The sequence below is a fragment of the Tasmannia lanceolata genome, unplaced genomic scaffold, assembly GCF_043159265.1.
Source record: "Tasmannia lanceolata isolate RefF3 unplaced genomic scaffold, GAP_Taslan_0.1 ptg000023l, whole genome shotgun sequence".
NCBI classification, from domain to species: Eukaryota; Viridiplantae; Streptophyta; class Magnoliopsida; order Canellales; family Winteraceae; genus Tasmannia; species Tasmannia lanceolata.
In genome coordinates, this window is record NW_027518700.1 from 5,524,501 (window position 1) to 5,546,182 (window position 21,682).

The window sequence follows — 21,682 nt, forward strand, 5'->3', positions numbered from 1 at the left end:
CAGTCCATATCATAGAGCACAAATTCGAAGAGAGGTGGGCCCATCTCAAAATAGTGTTAATGTCAGATAAGCTCAAGGCCAAGGGCATACAAGAGGGTCTCCCTTAGCATTGAGCCTCTCTGACATTAGCATGACTTTGAGATAGGCCTGCCTCTTCTCAAGTTCGTGCTCTATCCTACCCCCAACCAAACAGCATCGGGGAGATTTGCTCATAATCTCCCGGCTGAGTGATTTTTTTTGATTTACCTGACTTCTTCTTCTCTAAATCCCCCCAACATCTACCAGCATCGAAATAGAACACATGTGTCTGTCTGTCACATGGGAGTCGATTTATCCATTTGGGGAGTCGATTTATCACTGACCATATGGATATTCTAGTGAATTCCGCCCCTCGTGCCAACCAGCTCCCGCCACATGTACTCGCACGTGCGTTTGGTCAAAAGTTCTCCATCTTCCTTATAATAAAGCGACTATATCCATTACCGTCCTACTCTTTTCAGCTGAAAACAAAACTAGGGTTTCTTTTCTTCAGAATTTCCTTATTAGGGTTAGGGTTTCTTCTCCTCTCTTTCACCATTCGATTTTTAGGGTTTTCAGACGATCTTTTTCTTTCAGTCGATTTTCCGTTTCTCCAGTGCTCGAAATTCTGATGGTTCAGCTCGTAAATTCCGGCAATCTGAGGCCGGATTCCGTATCTCCGATCAAGTTTCCGGTGAAATTGGAGATCGAGGATCCTCTGGATGAAGAACATGGGCCTCTTAACAAGAAATCCAAGTTCCTCGCACCTTTCCAAAAGGTGATCTTTCTGTTTTTTATTTCAGTGTTTTTATTTTGAATTGTTACTGGATTTGTTAGGGTTTGGAAAAGTCATTTTTTCATTTCGTATCTTTAATGGCCGTTTGGATACATAAATTTTCTAATCCATGAGCTAAAACTTGGATTTTATATGATTTATCCTTTATTTTACAATCCTAGATTATAAAATCCAGGTTTTGGGTTATAAAATCTAGGTTTTAGCCTGTAAAATCCATGATTTTACAATTCTGGATTATAAAATTAATGAATCCAAACAGACACTTAGGGTTTTGGGGAGGGGGAGGGGGAGGGGTTTGGGGATTTTCAATCTTCGGAGCTTTCCGTGTATTTGTTTGTATCTGTTTTTCTAGGGCTTCAGTCGTGTTTCAGCGTTATCGTGAGTACACTGAAAACTGTCTTGTATATGTGTAGTGTGTAAATCTTTTTGTTTTGTTTTAGCTTGTGTATTTTAATTTTATTATGTCTACAAAACCATGTAACCTTGTAATTATGTGTAGTAATATGGTAAGAGTGTCATGTGTCAAACTCTCATTAAAGGAGAGTTCCAATAGTTATGTAAATACCCATCTCCCCTATTCTCACTTCATGAACTCTTCATCTTCCTCTCATGAGATAACAACCAAATGACCAGTGGAAGCAGTGGGAGTATGCTGAGAAGCATCGTCCCCGTCAACTACATAGGAGACATGATTCCCCTAATCTTGCTTTCCAAACTTGTCATAACACTTATCAGGTGTATGATATGATCTTCCGTAAGTGTTTTAATCTATTAATTGTTGGCAATGGTACAAGTACTTTGAGATGTATAATTTTTGCACACGGCTTACTTAGTTATGCTTCTCTAGATGGCATTTATTGTTTGCGGGGAATATTTGCTTGTAGGAGTGAATTGGAAATTTGAGCCTCCTTACATTTAGGGGCTGTTTAGATATGTCGATTTTACAATCCAGGATTATAAAATTCAGGATTTAGCTTGAAAGTAGTGTTTGGATAGCTAAAATCCTGGATTTTATAATCCACTATCTTGGATTTTAAATAGCAAATCCAGGTTTTAGAAATCTCTCCGATCCTGAGATTTCTAAAACTGGATTTTAAAAAATTCACGGGAGGAGCTCTCTCTCTCTCTCTCTCTCTCTCTCTCTCTCTCTCTCTCTCTCTCTCTCTCTCTTCAAAGAGGACCGAAGAAACAGAAAACGAGAACGGTGCAATCTCCTTCTTCTCCCGGTCTCCCATTCTAGCCACCAAACTCAACTGGTCGCCTTGGAAACTCTCTCTGTCTCTCTCTCAAATAGATGATCTGCGAGATTTTGAGGGGGTTGCATCTCTATAGTTTTGGAGCTTTTGGATCAAAGGTTTGAAGGCGAAGGAGCTTGGGATCTTGGACAGATCAAGGGATTAGCTGTTTGGAATGGATTCTTGCACTATTTGAAGCTGGTTTCTTGCCCTTTTTGAAGCTGGTTTCGGTGCAGTAAGAGTAAGAGCATAAGTCACCTTCTTCTCTCTTATTAATCTTTAATCAAGGAATCTTTTATTAATCTCTGCCCTATTTGAAGCTAGGGTTAAGGTTAGTGTTAGGGTTTTGGAGGAGAAGGCGGGGGGAGCCTGTACATAATCTGACGGAGTGTGTTCATGCTCACATGTTGGAGGGATGGTGGAGATTAGATTTCTTGATGGAAAATGTTTTTATTAAACATAAATCAAATCACATTTTCTCTTAAAAAAAGTACCTCCTGCTTGCATTTCTCGTTTAGATATTTTTTTTCCAAAGGAATCGCAAGGTCAAAAGGGTTGTTGATGGAAAAAAAGATTAAACTTCTTGAAAATTTGGCTAGCAAGGTAGCATTTTGTAAATCTTTTTAGTAACTGATGATGTTAAGGAAACTAAACACAAAAAGACATACCATTTTTTTATCGTTTTCCAATTCTTGGAAATTACATGATGCTATCCAAACAACAAATTTTTTTTTTTTTTTGAATGGTTCCAAACAACAAATTTTACAATCAAGAATTTAATGAACCGCCTTTTTTGGATCCAAGATTTTAAAATGTTGATATCCAAATGGCCCCTTTTTTTTCTATTTATATTGTTCCAGAAGTCCCGTTTCTCATTCCCCTATACCGTTTATCCATGGACTGGTTTTTTCTTATATACTAGAGATATTATATTATAGAATTTCCTGATGAAATTAATTAATTGATTAAATAGACGTGCACGGTTAGAAATTGAGCTCATTTTAGAACGAAAGAACGTAGGTTTTGTGTGGGTTAAGCCCGCCTGCTCCCATTGGTGGAATTAATGGGAACCTATGAAATGATGTGTGCCTCCTGTTAGATGATGTGTTCTCATCATTGCCAGCAATGGGAATTGCGGACCTCAATCCCCCCACAAAAAACAGACAATGTACCAGTTCTCTATTCAAAGCAGTTGAAATATTCGTACTAGAAGCTAGTATTTCTTTGATGAAAACTATAAAAAGGAATGAAGTTATGAATATAGTCTGTTCTCTCTTATTTTCTTAACTGCTGCGTTATTGATTTTTTATTCCATTACTTTGTATTGTTAACAGCAGTGGAGCACAGGGAGTAGCAATATTTCACCGCAGACCACAAATTATAATCCACTTGATGAACCTAGCCCACTGGGTTTACGTTTGAGGAAGAGCCCATCACTGTTGGATTTAATTCAAATGAGGCTTTCTCAAGGGAATGGTCCTACAATGGGAGTTGCAAATGGTGAAAATATTGACCTGGGGAAAAAGGATTTTAGGTGCAGCAATCTTTCGGGTATTTGTGACAAGCTGAAAGCTTCCAACTTCCCTGTTTCACTTTTAAGGATAGGGACTTGGGAGGTATGGGATTTGATTTTGATTGCTGGTTTGACTCTTGCAAGAACTATACACTTATATGCATCATATATTGTGTTCAATAATTCCATCCTTTAACGTACGCTGATATGCATCATATATTGTGTTGAATAATCCACCCTTTTCTCCTTTTATTTTGCATTTTTCTCACATTGGTCATTGATTATATAAGTAACTTTTTTATGTGCAATGTTCTTCTTTTAGTTGAGTGTCTCCATTTAGTGATGTATACAGAGTGTGATTAACTTATCTTCTTGGGCAACAGTGTATATCAAGGTATGAAGGTGATTTGGTGGCAAAGTGCTATTATGCAAAGCATAAACTTGTGTGGGAAGTTCTTGATGGTGGTTTAAAGAGCAAGATAGAGATCCAGTGGTCGGATATCACGGCACTGAAGGCAACTTGTCCTGAAGACGGGGTTGGGACCTTGGACATAGTGGTTAGTTCAATTACCTTATCCACGCTTGATAAAGTTGCTTTATTGCTATTGATGTTCTGACAAAGTTGTTTGCTTATTTCTGTTTAGTTGGCTAGACAGCCTCTTTTCTTCAGGGAGACCAACCCACAGCCTAGGAAGCATACCTTATGGCAGGCAACTTCAGATTTTACTGGTGGACAAGCAAGCATACACAGGTAATTGAGTTCTAGTCATGCTGGTTGTCTCCAACGTTTATAGGTTAGGCACCAAAAAGAGCATTCCTGTTTGGTTAATCTCTGGCTTTTACAAAGGTGGTCACTTTATTGGGATGCTTTCAGACTTCTTATAGAACATGTTTTAGCATGTTTTGTTATTACCCTCGTTAGCAACAATATCTGCATTAGATTGGGCTTCATGGATGGTTCATATAACTAGGGGTGTCAATGGACCCAGACGGTCCAATAGATAGTCCGAATCCGAACCTTAATAGTCAGGATCTAGGCACATTAGAAGGATCCATGGACATATTTTGAATCCTCTTTGTAAGATCCGAAAAATTTTGGATCGTGATCAAGACATGGCAAAAAATCAGATGGATAGTCACGATCCGAAGTCATTTTACTAAGATACCCTCAAAATATTTTTGATATTAAGTCTTAAAGGAGGGGTATTTTCATAAAAATGAACTAAATATTGCTTAGCTTACGACTTTCCACTTCCCCCCTTTTCCAGACATCTTTTTCTCTTCCTTTCCTCAATCGGTTTTTCTTCTTGTAAACTTGCCACTCACCCTCAACAAGGATTATTTTGGTTACTAGAAAGTTTTATCGTCACGCACCCTCGAACATTGGAGTTCTTTTCAACAATAAAATCGTATTCTTCATCAAAATTATGGGTTGTTATTAGATATAGTGACTAATTCTTTTCTGAATTGAGGAAGTTTTGGAGTTCATTTCAAATGAGGTAAGCAGAGAATTTTTGCTGTTTTGTAAGTAGGAACTACTAGGACACTCCGATGGATGGTCCGATTTGAAATGGATCGTGACCGGGACACAAGAAGTAGGATTCAAAGAACACTTCAAATCCAATCTGACCGATAAGGGATTCGAATGGATCGTGACTAAGACATAGGTGGATCCGATCCGAAGTGGATCCGTTGACACCCCTACATATAACCCATCCAAGGGTTTTGAGAGGTGCCTTGTTTGAACCATAGTTGCCAGGGTGGGAAACGGATTTAGGAAGAGGAAGCGAAATGGGAAACAAAATCAGAAAACACAAGGAAAAAAAGAGAGGAAACGAGAAACGGGAAAACAATAAAAATCGTATGAAAAACGTCTTAGGAAACACATTAGAAATGTTTTAGAAATTATAGAGAAACGTTAATGAAAGCGCATGTGAAACACAAGGAAAACATGAAATATATGGTTTTCTAGATTTAAATTTTGTTAAGTTCAAATTTCTATTTGGATATTTCTTACTTAGTTTATTTCACGGTATACGCTGTTGTTTTCCTTTTTAATATATATTCCAAAAAAAAAAATTTCATGTTTTTTAAAAATGATTTTCACTAGTTTCATACATATTTCCCACACGCTTCACATATGTTTTCTACAGGTTTTCCATACATTTCTCACGCGTTTCACTTAAGTTTCTTATATGTTTCTCATGCATTTTGGAAACGAGTTTCCCACCTTTCCAAAACACTTTTGAGGGGAAAAGAGTTTCCCACCTGCCCAGAGAGTTTCCAGCTACTATGGTTTGAACTAATATATGCATGTAGTTGCTAGATATGGAGAGCTATATTGACTGCAAGCCTCGACATCATTTTGTGGTTAAGTTTTCCTTGTGTTTGACTATCTCTATTGTTTTTCAGTGCTAGAAACAATTATAACTTTGAGAAGTGAGATATAAAATCCTGACTAATGTTTCCAAAGATGCCATCAGACCTTGGGAAAACAATTTTGGAAACATGCATGATCATATACATCTGAAATGGCAGTAAAACTCAGGGAACTCGATTCATATGCTTGGCAGACTTATGGGTACCGCCCTTTGAACAATTATGAGTTGAACTATAAATAAGTGATGCAAGTCCCAGAAAGGGTTTTTGCAATGAGAATCTCCAATACCAGTGAAAATATGGCTTGCAATAAAGAAACAAATCAGAGAGCATCCACACAAGCCGAATTATATAAATTGAAATAGATAATGTAAAGGATGGCATCACACCATCTATTTTTGTCTTGAAATGGCAAAGAAATTTTATTAAAAGAGGAAACAGAGGAAAGACACCACGACCGAGATGGTAGGATACAAGAAGAGCACACAAACAAGCCTGCTAAAAGATACACAAAGAAACACTGAAGCTCAAGGGGTTAGATGATTGAAAAGCTCTAGTCTGGTCCTAATCACTCTTGTTTTTGGCCGGTCAATCAGCCTCAGCATTGGCTGTTCTCTTAACGTGTTGAAATGTAACCGGGTGGCCCTCCACCCTATCATGGATATCTTCAATCAAGTCCGCAAATCTCTTAGGGGCAGCCAATTTACGATCCAACCATCTAATCACATTAAGAGAGTCTCCTATAATCAATTGGTCTAACAATCTGCGGTCAGAAAAGCAAATTCCATGAAGAACTAACCATTACTTCGGCTTTGTGGGAATCCTTCACCACATTCACGCTAGAAAATGCCCGCTTGGTTGCACCAGCCTCATCATACCATCTAATTATACAGCATCCACTGTGCATAACTTGTAAAATGAGAGCATTCTTGAGCCTCACACTCAAAAAGAGAACAGAAATCTCTTATTCATTTGTTAGAACTGGATTAAAATCTCCCTGCATCAATTGTAGGCTTGGCACTCAATTCGCTCTAATTTTTCCTGGCTGAGTTCTCATCCAAATCTTTGCTTTGCTCAACCAAGTCAATCAAAACTCCTTTGATTCGAACAAGTTGATAAGTAGTGATTGTGAGTTTCTTTTTAATAGTAGAACTCTTGAAATTTTATGGAAGCATTTTACTGTAGTTTTTTTGTGACTTAAGATAGGAATTCACTTTTTTGTTAGCAGTAGTAATTTTTTCGTATGGAATCTTACGGCAATAGTTTGTCTATGAGACAGAGTTTGTTTCTTGTCCTAGTTCTAATGACAATGACAAATCAGTGGCGCCTAAGTTCAGTTTTAGATATGCCCGAGTGTGGTATACTTGAAATATGTCAACATCAGACAGTTTTAGAATAAAAAAAGGGCGGCCCAGTGCCATTGCGGGGTTTGGTTTACAAATACATAACAAGAAAGATGGATACAGAAAAGAAGCTAATGTTTCATGGATGAGGGAAGAAGTGGATGAGGGAAGAAGTTCATTTTCTGGGTTGAAAATGAATAAATACTAGAAATTCTTTAGGAACTAGTTACATCCTTGCGTATCTCCATCTTAGCTTCATTTAGTTAAGCCTGTGATTCAAACTTGATTGATGACTGTGTATGGGGGTTAGTAAGAAGAAGCTGAAGGTGAAAATGAAGTGCTATCTAATGATGCACGTTGGGTCCTTGGGCCTAGTCTTTCCTTTTTTGTGTTTCTTGTAAATACATGCGCTTGAATACTTGAGGGTGCTTATACTTTGTTCTTTCGAAAAACTTTTAGCTGAGGAATACGCATGAAATGCAATGAAGGCTACAATAATGTGAACCACTGATTCCTAACTTCTAGAATGTAACTTGCTGATTCAGCTGAAAGAATAAAAAGAATTTTTATAGCAAAAGTACAATGCAAAGAAAGAAAGAAAGAAAATGGAGAAGAAACAAGGTCTTACTGTTTGGGCACAATAACTAAAATTCAAACATTAAGGAAGTAGTACTGAAACTCTTAAAAGAACTTAGAACCTGTTCCTTTGAGATTGTGGCAACCGATTGTCACCCTGATTTTGGGTCCAACAATCGGATTGGGGGGTGACAATCGGTTGTCATAATCCCAAACGAGCAGGGCATTAGTGATTATCTGCTATACTTTTTCTTTCTGGACACAGACTAGACAGGCAGAGTCAGCTAAACTCTTATTCTAATACAAAACGAACTCCTTATCTGAATGAAGTAATAGCTGAAACCAAATTATATTATAGGATTCCTCGAAATAGTGAAATACTGATTATTTTCCTAAAATACTCCTAATCTGCAAGAATTGAGTGCTGAAACTAAACCAGAACATAAGACTCCTCCAAAAGTGAAATACTAATTGTATTCCTCTACCCCCTATGGAACTCCTATTTTGACTGCATAAAAAACACCACAATCTGTAAACAATGAAATGGCCAGGCCTCGTAAACTTGAGGTCAAACAGACCACCGGCGAGCCAATGGCAGCATGATGACATGGTAATGTCACAAAATCCTCCCTGTATGTCGCTTCTTTCTATTCGGTCGATTGAATGTTTTCAAGGATGGAGGAGGGGACGTTTTGCGGTCTTGCGAACCAACCTTTCTTGCATCGCCTATGCTATAATTTTTGTTCAGAAAATCCAAGTTTCCTAGTATATGCAAGTTTGCTGTATTAACTATTTGGTTTCTGCTTCTTGTAACAGTTATATAATTCTTGACTTGGTGCGTGTAGGAGACATTTTCTACAGTGCCCACAAGGCTTGTTAAACAAGCATTTTGAAAAGCTTATCCAATGTGATCCTCGTCTGAACTTGCTTACCCAACAACCAGATGTAGTCTTAGATTCACCATATTTCGAATCGAAAGCCTCTGTATTTGAGGACCAAGATGAATCCAAATGCCATGACTTTGATCATTTGAAGAGCGATTATGTACCCACCTTCCCAGCTTTCAGGGATGCAGCATCTCCATGTGCGGCTCAATCAACTTCCTCCATGAGTGAAAGACGGGGCCTGGTCAGTAGAGCACCAGATGCAATCTCCAGGGGAACTCCTTCACCAAGTTCAGGTATGTTCAGTAACTTGATGTATCAATCCATAGAAAGCATGAGAGTGCAATACTTCATAGAAACTTGTGAGAAGGTTTGCAATTATTCTTGCTCTGGTTAAAAAAGAAGGCGTGCATAATCCTCCATTTCCTTTTTTGTAATTTCTGCTCTACTGGAAACTGCATAAAAAAACATGGATCAATTTGAGAATATAGGATCATGAATGTTATTACTTGTACATAAAAGGGGAAAAAGGTTTTTTCAAAATCTTGATGAAGTGGGGTTTATGTTCTAGATGGATACCAAATGTTGTTGATATTCCTGATCTCAAAAGAACTCATATATAATTTACAGAGACATAGCAATACTAATAAAACAGGAATGCTTCATTTTCTAAAGGGTTGCCCCATTTCGGACACACGTATATCTCATGCATTGTACTGCCAGAATGAACACGGTTAATAAAAGTTGGAATATATTTGTTTGTTTCTTCATAGTTACGGTGGGTTTCTGTGTTTTTCAAACGGTTGAGGCCTGTAGCTCAATGGTTGAGGCTTTGCCTTCTCAACTTTGAGGTCGTAGTTCAATCACAGCTTACCTACCAAAAAAATGTCATAATATTTCCACAATTTTCAAATGACGACATTTGTACTTTGTTGTATCGTCATTCATGATTCTGTATTGGTGAATCCACCTATCAGTACATTAAATTACTTCTCCCACCATGTTTATGTTGTTTCTAATGTAAGTTCCTGTCTCAGTAATGGACTCCCGAGCCATCGAAGAAAATGGAAATAGCAAAATGGGGGAGCTGAAGGAGCCAAATCATTGGGATCAGTTCAAAGTGCCGCTGGCACTTCGTACATCCATGTCTATGAGTGATTTGGTGAACCACATTGGAAATTGTATTTCCGAGCAGATGACTTCTGACAATCCACATTTCTCTGGTGAGGGATTGCGAGGCAAAGACATGTTGGATGAGATAACCCAATACCTATTTAGCGATTCCCAATTTTCCTCGGCCTCTGATGAACAATCCCTCATGACGAGGGTCAACTCTCTCTGTTGTTTGCTTCAGAAAGATTCTTCCACAGTTAAAAACTCGCAGATTAAAACTGAGGAGAATGATGGCCTTGGATTTGAAGATGGTGCAATTGATCATCTTAATTTTATGCCTGAACCGACATTTAAGGATAAGGGAATGGGAGAATTTAGTGCTCTCTCTGTGCGAAAGCAGCCTCCGGCCATGTCAAGGAAAGAATCCTTTGGGGATTTGTTGCTTCATCTTCCTCGTATAGCGTCGTTGCCACAGTTCTTATTCAATATCTCAGAAGATATGGATAACCAGGCCAGATAACAACACATCAATCTCTTTGGTCAGAGTGGCTATGAAGAAATGTATATAAAGTTTTTTCTGTTCTTATTCTACTTCATGAATGGCACAATTTCATGTTTGCTTAGGAGTTTGAATGTGTCAGGTTCCAGAAATTTACTGATGAAGGATCCTGATAAATTTCATCTAGATAATTGAGGATTGTGTATATGGAAATTTACTGTAATGGAGCTTGTGTTTGCATGCCCTTGTAAAATAGAAACCTTGGAAGCCATTTTCTTCACATCTTTGAGGGTCCGTGTAAGTGGGTTTTTTTTTTTTTTTAAGTTTCTAGAATCAGACAACATGGAGCTATAAATTGAACTTCATGCTGTGAAATTAAATGAAGCACAAAGCCCATTGCTCAGATGGCAAGCAATATATCATTAAGTGGAACAAATTATATGTTCATCCTCTACTACGGAGGCAGATTGCTGCCGCAGAGTTAATCTCCTGCGATCCATACAACACCTTGAAAAACATTGAACAGAAAGAATGACTAACTTTTAACATTCATATATGATATCACAGCCGTAGTTAGCAAAGCTACTATATATATATATATATATATATATATATATATATATATATATATATATATATATATATATGAGGAAAAGGATTGTACGCTCGACCGTACCTAAAAGAATCATCCTAACCCCTCCAAAACTGGAGGCCAAAATGTGCAGATTTGTGGACAAACACTGTCTTTCCATTTTGGCCTCCACAAATGGATGGGTTAGGATCATCCTATGGAGCTGATTTTTGGTATGCACCCTATCTATGATGGGGCCTTGCAAATGAATAGTTTAGATGCTCACCAAAAATGTGGGACCCATGTGATTTGGCACTCTACCGTACCTAACTTTAGGTACGGTCGAGTGTACAATCCTTTTCCTCATATATATATATATATATATATATATATATATATATATATATATATATATATATATATATATATATATATTTTTTTTTTAAATTTTTTGAAAAGACTCACATTTTGTAGGTTTGCCTGCCATTTAAGACTTTTATAGCCCAAAATTATTATTTTTGTTTAAAATGCGTTAAACGCTATTTTTTGGCCAATGTTACAATTTCACACTTGCTATTTTTTGTAAATGGCAAAATTTCGAATGTATTAATACATTTTTTCGTGTTTCCTTGTATTTGATTGTTTTTTACTACGTTTTTTTGGAGCCAATACCATATTAAACTCGAATTTTTCGCATCCCACTCTTTCCCAATCGTGTTTTGCTAACTATGATCACAACTAATGAGAATTTATATGATGCCCGACCGTCAAAATCAGACGGGCTAGGTGGCAAATCATCTGGCCCTTGGATTTTGATCCAGTCAAAACACTAAAAAAAGGTGTTTTGACCGGATCAAAATCCAACGGCAGGTGGTTTGCCACCTAGCTCTTGAGATTTTGACGGTCGGGCACCATATAAAAACTCCACAACTAATAATTTAGTAAAGAATTTAATTATAAAGAATCATATGTGGGTGCATCTATCATCCCTTGAAGCATCAAATTCTCCCTGTGTTTTCTGCATTCTGCATATTTACGATGAACAGGAAGATCAGAATGAAAAAATGGTTCCAAAACTTGGTGCCCTTGAGGCAAATATAACCCTGCTCAGATTATGTAAAGTACTCGTATATACCTTTGGAGACATTGACGTGCCAAACTAAAGGTGGGCCCACAAGTTTGATGATCCAAACCATTCATCTGTGGGACATGTTATGGATCATCATATCTATAACCGTCCATTTAAAGAGGTTAAAGAGTTTTTGAATGGGTGGGAAGCCCTTCAAAAATCACCATGAAAACCTAAAGAAAATAAATAGTGGTGAGTTTATTATTCTAATATCTTATTTTAAGAAACATGAAAAGAGAAATGATATTTTTGCCTCTTTTTCTTTCCCGGACCACCGCATTGTAGAGTAAAATGAGTAGAAAAAGGGGCAAATATATAACTTTCCTCATGAAAAATTGAGAAAAGTACTGTTTTGGTGAGGAAATTGAACCCTTAAATTGATACTAACAGTTACTGTCCACCCAAGTCATGATCTAACCATTCATTCAACAGGCCCTACCAATGTGGTATCACATCGTTGAAATCGCTCCGATCGGACAGCCATAATAAATCATTGACTGGCATGCAATTGGAAAATTGATGATTGAATGACCCATGGTCCACAATATTTATGTACTCCAATTTCTCTTAGGCCTTGCTATGGATGTACTGTGCATTAAAATCCACAACCTTCAGACGAATCTAACCATCCAAATTATGGCCATTAAGGGGCCCGTTTGGATACGCGGATTTTAGAATCCAAGTTTTAGTTCAAAAACAGTGTAAAAGAGGGTTCATGATCAAGCTGCTGTATGCTGTCCTGACAGTGTTTCTTGGATTTTAAGTAAGAAATCCAGGTTTTGAAAACCTCTCCCGCATCCTGAAATTTCTAAAACCTGGAAGGCATGGGATGATCTGCTACTCTCTCACTGACGGAAAAAAGGACGAGAAATCAGAAAACAACGGCTGGTCTCTTCTTCTCTCGTCTCTCATCTACAATTTTGAAGAAATCCCAGATTCTAAAATCCGCGTATCCAAATGGTCCCTAAATGTACGAAGAGGAAAAAAACAACAACAACTGCTTCTTTGTATTCACGGCCCCAATTTGAACAGTAGAAGCATCCGTTGGGCGTGCATGACCCATCTATAACAAGGCCTCACAGATAAATGGTTTGGATCATTGGACAATGACAAATATGAGCTATACTTCTACCAGCTCAAATTTGTCCTTGGAAAAAAAAAAATTCATGCATCTTAGAACCCTTATTTAAATCTATATTTAATTTAAATAATAGTTTCATATATTATTTGATAATTGATTATATTCATGCTTAGGGAAAGGTGAAGCATTGAATGTTTAAGAGAAAAAGTAGAAGTAGAATGAGACCCAGTAGTTTGGAGAAGCAAACTGAAACCTGAGAATTGAACTTAGGATTCTCTTTGTACGAACCGAGTATAGTAACCAAGACCACGACGTAGTCCTTTCATACAACGCTGTTTTGAAAGGGGAACTATTGACCAGCTACTCACGTGGAGAGAGAGAGAGAGAGAGAGAGAGAGAGAGAGAGAGAGAGAGGCTCAAGGGACCCACATAATTGGATGATCTTAACCATTCCTTTTGATGGTCTCCAAGATAGATAGGCAATACACCCAAAAAATTTCTCCATCGGATGATCCTACCCTCCAACTAGTAGAGGTTTCTATTGTAAAACATCCAATAACTCCAAAAGCTTAAGGTGTTAGAGATGGCCTTATTTAAAAATTCATGTGTATGGCCAACCCAAAAAAGAGGGGCCTTACGTGAGAGGGACCCAAAAAAGAGGGATGACACATAACTCTGATACCATGTGAAACAACTAGGGGTGGCCCACCGGTTCGGTTCTCGGTTACTTTTTTTTCGGTTCTCGGTTCCCGGTTCCATAAACCGTAAGAACCGAACCATAGTACATAGTAGGACCGAACCGAACCGGACCGAACAAAATCGGTTCGGTCCGGTCCGGTTCTCCGGTTCTAATGGCTAATTACTAATTATAATTTATAAAAAACTTTTAATTAAAGTTATAATATAAGTTACTTTCTTATTATAAGAATAGTATTAACTATTACTTATTAATATTATAAGTAATTTATATTAATAGGTATATGTATAATAGAAATATAAAAATATTATATATATTCAAAAGTTCGGTTCTTCGGTTCCAGAACCGAACCAAAAACATTAGACTCGGAACCGAACCGAAAAAGTTCGGTTCTCCATCAGTGGAACCGAACCGGACCCAAAGTATTTTTAAACAGTTCGGTTCCGGTTCGGTTCTTCGGGTCTGGTTCGGTTCTGGCCACCCCTAGAAACAACCAATTACTCCAAAAGCTTAAGCTAAGATGGCGCTATTTAATCATTATTTTACTTCATATACCTTGGAGGGTTAGGATCATCCTATGGAGAAGATTTTTAGGGCACTACCCATCTTGGTTGGGGCCAACAAAGGAATGGTTTAGATCATCCAATTATGTGGGTCATATTGTACTTTTTGGTTACATGTGCGGCTACCCTATAAAATCTCATTACTTTTTCTCTTATTTGTCAGGATCAAGGTTTTAAATTTCGGTTTCGGCAATAATTTCGGTCTTCACTGAAATTGAAATCCTGAAATTTCAATCGAAATTCGGTAGAAGCTAATGAAATGCTGGATTTTTCTCGAGAAATTTCATCCGAAACTACCGAAATTTCAGCTGAAATTCTTTAAAGAAATATATTATATATATAAATATACATACACTAGTGGGGTACCCCGCGCGATGTGTGGTCCAAAAAAAACTTAAAAATAAAGATACAATTGTTGTTTTAAAAAGAAATACATAGAACGACCGAAATTTGGAGGAAATGAGGAATGTAATAGTAAAATAAGGGTAGATAAGTTTTGAAAAAAAATGAGAATAACATCGAACTCTGATTTCATCCATATCCGCTGGGGAGAGAGGGGAGAAAGGACAAAAACTATTTACGATTTACAGTTAGGCCCATTAAATGGACGGTCGGGATCATCCTAAGGTGTGGCCAGTATGGTTCTTTTGGGAAAAGAAGGGGATAAAAGACGTCACTTTGAATCTGACGGTGCAAGAAAAAGTCAAATATTGACAAAGTTGATCTGATATAATATTTTATTCGTTGTAACAGCTAGCAACAAAAAAGATGCATTTATCTCATGCGTTGGAAGCGAGAAACAGAGACGTGTATAAGGAGTCTTTTGACGCCGAAGTACACGTGCCTGAATAATAGTTTTTTCCAAGAAAACGAAATAAAATTACTAATTTCCCTGGTTGGTTTATGAGGTATCGCTCAGCCCTCTAGATACCTCATTTCCCATAGTCGGTTGAGTCATCAAATCCATTGGTTATGTAAGTTATAGGTAGGATTAGTGTTATGGTTAGGGTTAGGGTTATGAGTTATGGGTCATGGTTATGATTAGTGGAGTTTTTCAAATGGATGGCTGCAAATTAAACACCAATAAATCGATTTGTTAGGATTATGGTATGGAGGTGGTTTCTAAGGGACACCCTATCTATGTGAGGTCCTATAGAATGAATGGGTAGGATGAGTCAAACAACATGCAAGCGGTGTTTTATAGAGGGCTGATCACGGTGAGCGATACCTCAGAAAACCTTTGCCTATATATATATATATATATATATATATATATATGAGGAAACTGTTGGTGCGCTTAAGCTCACCAAACTTATGGTGAGCTTAAGCGCCCAATCACATGGGGGCCCACTTTGTTAGGATGATCCAAAGCATTCATTTGAAAGTCTCTTACATAGATGAGGGGTGTACCAAAAATCAGCTCCATAGGATCATCCTAACCCCTCCATTTGTGGAGGACAAAAATGGACAGACACAAATCTGCCCCATTTTTGTCTTCCACAAATGGAGGGGTTAGGATGATCCTATGGAGCTGATTTTTGGTACACCCCCTATCTATGATAAGGCCTTGCAAATGAATGGTTTGGATCACCACAGAACATGTGGGACCCATGTGATTGGGGAGCTTAAGCGCACCATAAGTTTGGTACGCTTAAGCTCACCAACAGTTTCCTCTATATATATATATATATATATATATATATATATATATATATATATATATATGAGAAAAGTGACTCTATTCGGCCGTGTAGATAAGCTATCTACTCCTCCCTGTTTTACTAACGCATTAAAGCAATGGACCGTCGGATGTATTCTATTTCAGCCGTAAGATCAAAACCCAAGTTACGTTGAAAATAACCACTGCAGAAACGAAGCCTTCTAACTGGTACGCAGAAACGAAACCCTCGTCTGAAAGTAAAAAGGCAGACAAAGGCTCTCACGAGGGTTTCTCACCCAGCTTCGTCTTCTTCCTCTTGCTACTCACCCGGCTTCATCTTCTTCCTCTCGCTACTGTAGCAGGTACCATTACTTCCCCTCGTTTCATATTCTTTCTTGTTTTTTTTTTGTGAAAACCAGTGTTTAGGGTTCGAATCTACTGGTTCCTTACGGTTCGAACCAGCAGAATCGAACCCTAATCGAACCATCAAGTGAATGGTTTAAGCCGTCGGTCCACTGGCCCAATCGAACCATCTATCTTTTTTTATTGGATTTGATTTTTGGGTTGTGAAAACCCTAATCGAACCATCTATCTTTTTTTATTAAACATAGTTAGGAATTTTCAACAGATCTCTTTCTTTCTTTTTAATTTGTCAAACCAGTTTCGTTTCTTTCTATCTCATTTGTTTTTATTTTGAAAACCAGATTTTTGGGTTGTGAAAACAAAAATCTGGACGGAAACTTATTTCTTTGATTTTTGAAAACCATCTTCTTCCCTTTTTTTCCGTTGTGAAAACCATTTCAACAGATTTTTTTTTTAAAATTCTTCCTCTTTTAAAAAAACCCTAATCAGCTTGTGTTCATGTGGGTTTAGTATAGGAAAACCATTTCAACTGATTTTTTGGAGCCCACCCACTTGATTTATACAGATTTTTATGTATATTCTGTTGAAAAAAAAATCTGTTGAAATGGTTTTCTGTATATTCTGTTGAAAAAAAAATCTGTTCAAATGGAGGGTTTAGGTGAAGTGGGTTTAGTATAGGAAAACCATTTCAACTGATTTTTTGGAGCCCACCCACTTGATTAGGTGAAGTGGGTTTAGTATAGGAAAACCATTTCAACTGATTCTTTGCATTTGATTTCTTAATTTATGATACTTTATGATAGTGCTTGTGAGTTGTATATGATTACCTAACATCCCAATGGCCAATGCCCTTTGCAGGTAATGGATGATACTATGTCAAATGTTTGTGGGTTATCCATTGATGATGTTGATGCTAATAGGTTAATTATTGTTGATGATACGTTATCACAAGCTGCTGGTGGGTTAGTAAATGATGAAGTTGAGGGGAATGAATTTCTTTTGGTTGGTGAGGAGGAAAATCTTAATGAGGGTACGTTGGTTTCTGTTGATAACGAAGAAGGTTGCAGTGGTAGTTTGCAGACTCCTACTAAGGATAATGGTAGGAGCAACGTAGCTCAGAAACCGGTGGAAAAGCAGCAGTTTGATAGCGAGGCGGCTGCCTACGACTTTTACAATGTATATGGTTTGTCTACAGGGTTTGGGGTAAGGAAATGCAGGACCAGTAAGTCGAAGAAAACAGGGAAAGTGATATTTAGGAGGTTTGTTTGTGATAAAGAAGGAGAGAGATATCCTAAAGATAAGAGACTGGAGGGTAGGGAAGGGGAGGTGAAAAGGCGTCGTACTGTAAGAGAAGGGTGTAAAGCGAAGATGGATATTAAATTTAGAGATGGAATGTGGGAAGTGAGCACTTTTGTGGAGGATCATTGTCACGATCTCACATCTCCACCTAAAAGACGCTTGCATCGCTCGCATAATAATTTTCATAAGAATGCCGCATGTAAGAATTTGGTAAACGTCCTCAATAAAAGTAGATTGGGTCCTAGTGGAATTGCAAGGACAATTAATATATCACGTGATGGATCAGGTAGTGCTGTCACAACTAATCAGGTAGTGACCCATTTGAGATCAGAGAGGGCTAACAACATGGGACGAGAAGCTGTCGAAGTAGCCCTAAGATTCCAACAGAAACGATCAGAAGATCCAAACTTCCATTTCTGCATGGAGTTGGATATTTCAGGAAACTTGAGATCCATGTTTTGGGCAGACTCAAGGGCGAGGGATGCATGCCTTAGATTCAGTGATGTGATAGTATTTGATGTCACGTATAAGACCAAAGTCACGTATAAGACCAATCGGTATAAGATGCCATTTGCACCATTTACTGGTGTCAACCACCACCGGCAATCTACTCTTTTTGGTTGTGCCCTCTTAGCAGACGAGACAGAGGAGACATTTACTTGGTTGTTTAAGGAGTGGCTGAAATGCATGTGGGGGAAAGCTCCTAGTTGTATAATAACCGACATGGACGGGGCTATGTGAAATGCAATCAGAACAGTTTTTTCTGAACACTCGTCATCGGTTTTGCTCGTGGCATATCAGTAGGCACCTAGTTGAGCATATTCCAGCCATGCGAGATTCGACTAGCGATTTCGCTAAGGATTACACTCATTGGTATTTTAGGAAAAACATAGCCGACAGTGAGACAGAATGGCAGAAATTGGTGGAGAAATACCCATTTGTTGAAAATAGTTGGTTAGGAAAAATGTGGGAGCTACGGAGTCATTGGTTCCCTGCTTATTTTAGAGACACGTTCACGGCAGGCATGACATCAAGTTCACGTAGCGAAAGCATGAATGCTTTCTTTGATGGTTTTGTAAACTAGGGCACTACTTTACAGGAGTTTGTTGAACAATATGATAATGCCCTTCATGATCGGCGCGATAAAGAATCTCAAGCAGATTTCAAGTCTAAAAGTACAAGTGCTTTATTGATTTCTAGGAGCACTTTGGAATCACAAGCTGCAAAATGTTATACGAGTATTATGTTTAAATTATTCAAAGCAGAATTTGGGGATAATAGCGACTGTTGGGATGAGTTGTTGGATAAGAATGGTAACGTGTCTGAATACCTTGTGGGATTGAGTAATGAAGAGAAGTGGAAATGGTGCAAGGTTGTATATGAAGAATCTAAAGCTGGTTCAGTAAAGGCTACTTGTCAGTGTGCCAAGTTTGAGACCGAAGGCTACTTATGCAAACACATCCTGCGCATTATGAGGGAGAAACGTTTACTTAGCATTCCGGAGCGATATATCTTAAATAGGTGGACGGTTATGGCAAGATATCATCAATCCCGGGGTGGGGTGGCTGCAGACGAAGGAAATAATAAAGCTGTAACTCCTCTTGAAAGATGGCTCCTACTAGCAAAGTGTCACAGAGCACTGGATGTCATTCAGAATAATAAGAGGCTTATGAAGAAGGTGGACGAAACTTTAGATGCATGTTTGGCGGAATCCGAGCTAGAGAAGAGAGACAGTGAAATTGTTGCAAATAGTTGCAGTCAAGTACAATCCAACTATGTGACTAACACCGCGGAGATATGTATTCGTGACCCCTTACTTGTGAAAACGAAGGGTCGACCGAAGAAGGCTACCCGGTTTAAATCCAGTGTAGAGAAATCTAAATCCAAAACCAAGCAACGAAAGTGTGGAAATTGTGGACAAAGAGGCCATTATATTAGGACGTGCAAACAGCCCAAGGTTTTGATTCTTGCTTGCTAGTCATTTAGATGTGTTTGAGAAATTTTTTTTTTCTTATCATGTGACAGGGAGCTAATATATTTTTCATTTACTATTTTTCCGATAGATGACTGCAGCGGAGGTTGAAGAGACAGAAGAGGGAGTCGAAGAAGAAGGGGATGACGAGGAAGAGGAAGATGAAGGGGAAGAGGAAGAGGACCAGATGTGATACTGAAGAGTCATTTTAGTATGCTTTCTGTAAGTATATAAGCCTCTTTGGTATTCACTTAATATGTTGCATTTATTTCTTGTATGTGCTATCTTATGTTGAAAAATTTCAAGAAACTCGACTCCGGTGCAGCAGGTGGAAGATGGACGTGCTTTTGTTCTGTTAATCTGAAGATGCTGGGACCTTTTGCTTGCTATGTCTGTTAGCCTGTGTGGTCCTAAGTTGAATTTGAATAAGTGAGTGAGTGGTATGGATGTGCAGCCACTGTACCGAGTGTGTTTTTGGGTTGTCGCAATGAAAGTCTCTCCAATCAAAACTTGTTGTTTAGAGGGTGACATTGTATTTACATTTGGAAGCTCCTTTATTTTCTCTCTTTGTTTTGGATCAGCTTTTTATTAGGACAAAAAGATTGCTTATTCAATTGGGTATCTCATAAAATGAATTTTTTTCATGACCTTAACTTCCTAGCTGCCATACATGACCTTAACGTGGCAGTAGCTATGCTATGGTTGCTCTAAGTCTTGCATTGATATACTGGTTTGAATACCTTGGTATATGGAATGCCAAAACTCCTCCTTGAAGAGGTGTAATTATATATGGTGGTGCTTTGTGAGATGTTTGATTCTTTTCGCTACAAATTTTTTGTAAGAAAATTTTGTTGTTCAACACGATGTTTAGTGACAGTTCAGTCACACTTTGAAGAACAGAGAAGCATGTATCATTTGTATTTTTTATTACTGAAATGACTTGTGCTACATGGACCTTAATTTCATTCATGAGGAGCTGCTGTGGCAAATCCAAATTGTAATGCCATTTACTAATTTAGTACCCATAATCAGTGTATTCTGAATTCTGATGGATTTTCTTTTAAGATTGAATCAATTAGCTCAACGTTGCAAAGCAGAGAACCATCCAATTTCATTATGGGTTGAATGCCAAAACTGTTATGGATATATTATTGTAGTCTTTATATTATTTTGCAATCTAAATATCAAGTACATGCTATGAGGCAAGATATGGTTCATTTGCAATTTGGGTTATTCAACAAATTGAAAAATCTTTTGTCAGCAGGGCCATTTTTTCCGACTGTCCATTTTTTCCACCACCCTCCAGTTTTTCCAATTGTAGTCCATTTTTTCCACCACCCTCCATTTTTTCCACCACCCACATTGTAGTCTTTATATAATCCAAACTGTCCATTTTTTCCACCACCCTCCAGTTTTTTCCACCACCCTCCTGTTGTGCAGTTGTGCTCTTTCATCGTGATGAGGTAGTGAAAACCATTTCAACAGATTTTTTTTTAAAAATTCTTCCTCTTTTAAAAAAACCCTAATCAGCTTGTGTTCATGTGGGTTTAGTATAGGAAAACCATTTCAACTGATTTTTTGGAGCCCACCCACTTGATTTATACAGATTTTTACATTCAGATCGGAGGGTTAGGATCAACTTACGGAAATGATTTTTGGGGCACAACCTACATGGGTTGTGGCCCATCTAATGGACGGTTTGGATCATCCTATGGTGCGGTCCATACCGTACTTTTAATTTAATAAAGTAAGAGTGCCCTCATCAAAATACATCAAAATACAGTAGTGCTGATAACATATCCCTTTTTTCTTTTTATAGGAATTTGCTAGCGACCTTCGCCGATTCCACTTGCTCGGCTTGTGGCCCTTCCTTATGCAAAGATTCGAAGAAGTAAATGGGTGAAAAAGGTGGCTAGCAAAAATATAGAAAAAAAATAAGTAATCATGACGGTTTATTAGACTTGCTATAGGTGTGGTAAGTTTTAAATGAA

At 38.0% G+C, this 21,682-nt stretch overlaps 3 protein-coding genes across 5 annotated transcripts; all 3 read left to right on the top strand.

The window, feature by feature from the left end:
• The first annotated feature begins 275 nt into the window (after positions 1-275).
• LOC143856821 (ATP-dependent DNA helicase) lies at positions 276-10,636 on the top strand. Of its 2 annotated transcripts, none has more exons than XM_077367107.1 (6): positions 276-796; positions 3,387-3,665; positions 3,946-4,119; positions 4,207-4,313; positions 8,706-9,040; positions 9,782-10,636. In XM_077367107.1, exons 1-6 carry the CDS (start codon positions 650-652, stop codon positions 10,375-10,377), a joined length of 1,638 nt encoding a protein of 545 aa, XP_077223222.1. In that variant the 5' UTR covers positions 276-649; the 3' UTR covers positions 10,378-10,636. The 2 variants fall into 2 exon arrangements, with proteins under 2 accessions (XP_077223222.1, XP_077223221.1); XM_077367106.1 differs by having other exon boundaries at positions 277-796; positions 3,384-3,665.
• A 5,627-nt stretch (positions 10,637-16,263) lies between these two features.
• Positions 16,264-18,460, top strand: LOC143856665 (protein FAR1-RELATED SEQUENCE 5-like). Its single transcript, XM_077366932.1, has 2 exons — positions 16,264-16,419; positions 17,279-18,460. The coding sequence occupies exon 2, from the start codon at positions 17,282-17,284 to the stop codon at positions 18,458-18,460; it is 1,179 nt and encodes a 392-aa protein (XP_077223047.1). The 5' UTR covers positions 16,264-16,419; positions 17,279-17,281.
• Positions 18,461-18,791: 331 nt separating this feature from the next.
• On the top strand, positions 18,792-20,414 carry LOC143856270 (protein FAR-RED IMPAIRED RESPONSE 1-like). Of its 2 annotated transcripts, none has more exons than XM_077366439.1 (3): positions 18,792-19,676; positions 19,783-19,913; positions 20,020-20,414. In XM_077366439.1, the coding sequence occupies exons 1-2, from the start codon at positions 18,963-18,965 to the stop codon at positions 19,882-19,884; spliced, it is 816 nt and encodes a 271-aa protein (XP_077222554.1). In that variant the 5' UTR covers positions 18,792-18,962; the 3' UTR covers positions 19,885-19,913; positions 20,020-20,414. The 2 variants fall into 2 exon arrangements, with proteins under 2 accessions (XP_077222554.1, XP_077222553.1); XM_077366438.1 differs by having other exon boundaries at positions 18,796-19,676; positions 20,017-20,414.
• The last annotated feature ends 1,268 nt before the right edge of the window (positions 20,415-21,682 follow it).

Bases quoted from the DNA above. Each gene is read 5' to 3' on its own strand.
- LOC143856821 (XM_077367106.1), top strand. From the start codon at position 650: ATGGTTCAGCTCGTAAATTCCGGCAATCTGAGGCCGGATTCCGTATCT. The intron at 4,120-4,206 runs GTTAGTTCAATT...ATTTCTGTTTAG, and splicing joins TTGGGACCTTGGACATAGTG to TTGGCTAGACAGCCTCTTTT. The intron at 4,314-8,705 runs GTAATTGAGTTC...TGGTGCGTGTAG, and splicing joins GGACAAGCAAGCATACACAG to GAGACATTTTCTACAGTGCC.
- LOC143856665 (XM_077366932.1), top strand. From the start codon at position 17,282: ATGGATGATACTATGTCAAATGTTTGTGGGTTATCCATTGATGATGTT.
- LOC143856270 (XM_077366439.1), top strand. From the start codon at position 18,963: ATGTTTAAATTATTCAAAGCAGAATTTGGGGATAATAGCGACTGTTGG. The intron at 19,677-19,782 runs GTTTTGATTCTT...TTTTTCCGATAG, and splicing joins GGACGTGCAAACAGCCCAAG to ATGACTGCAGCGGAGGTTGA.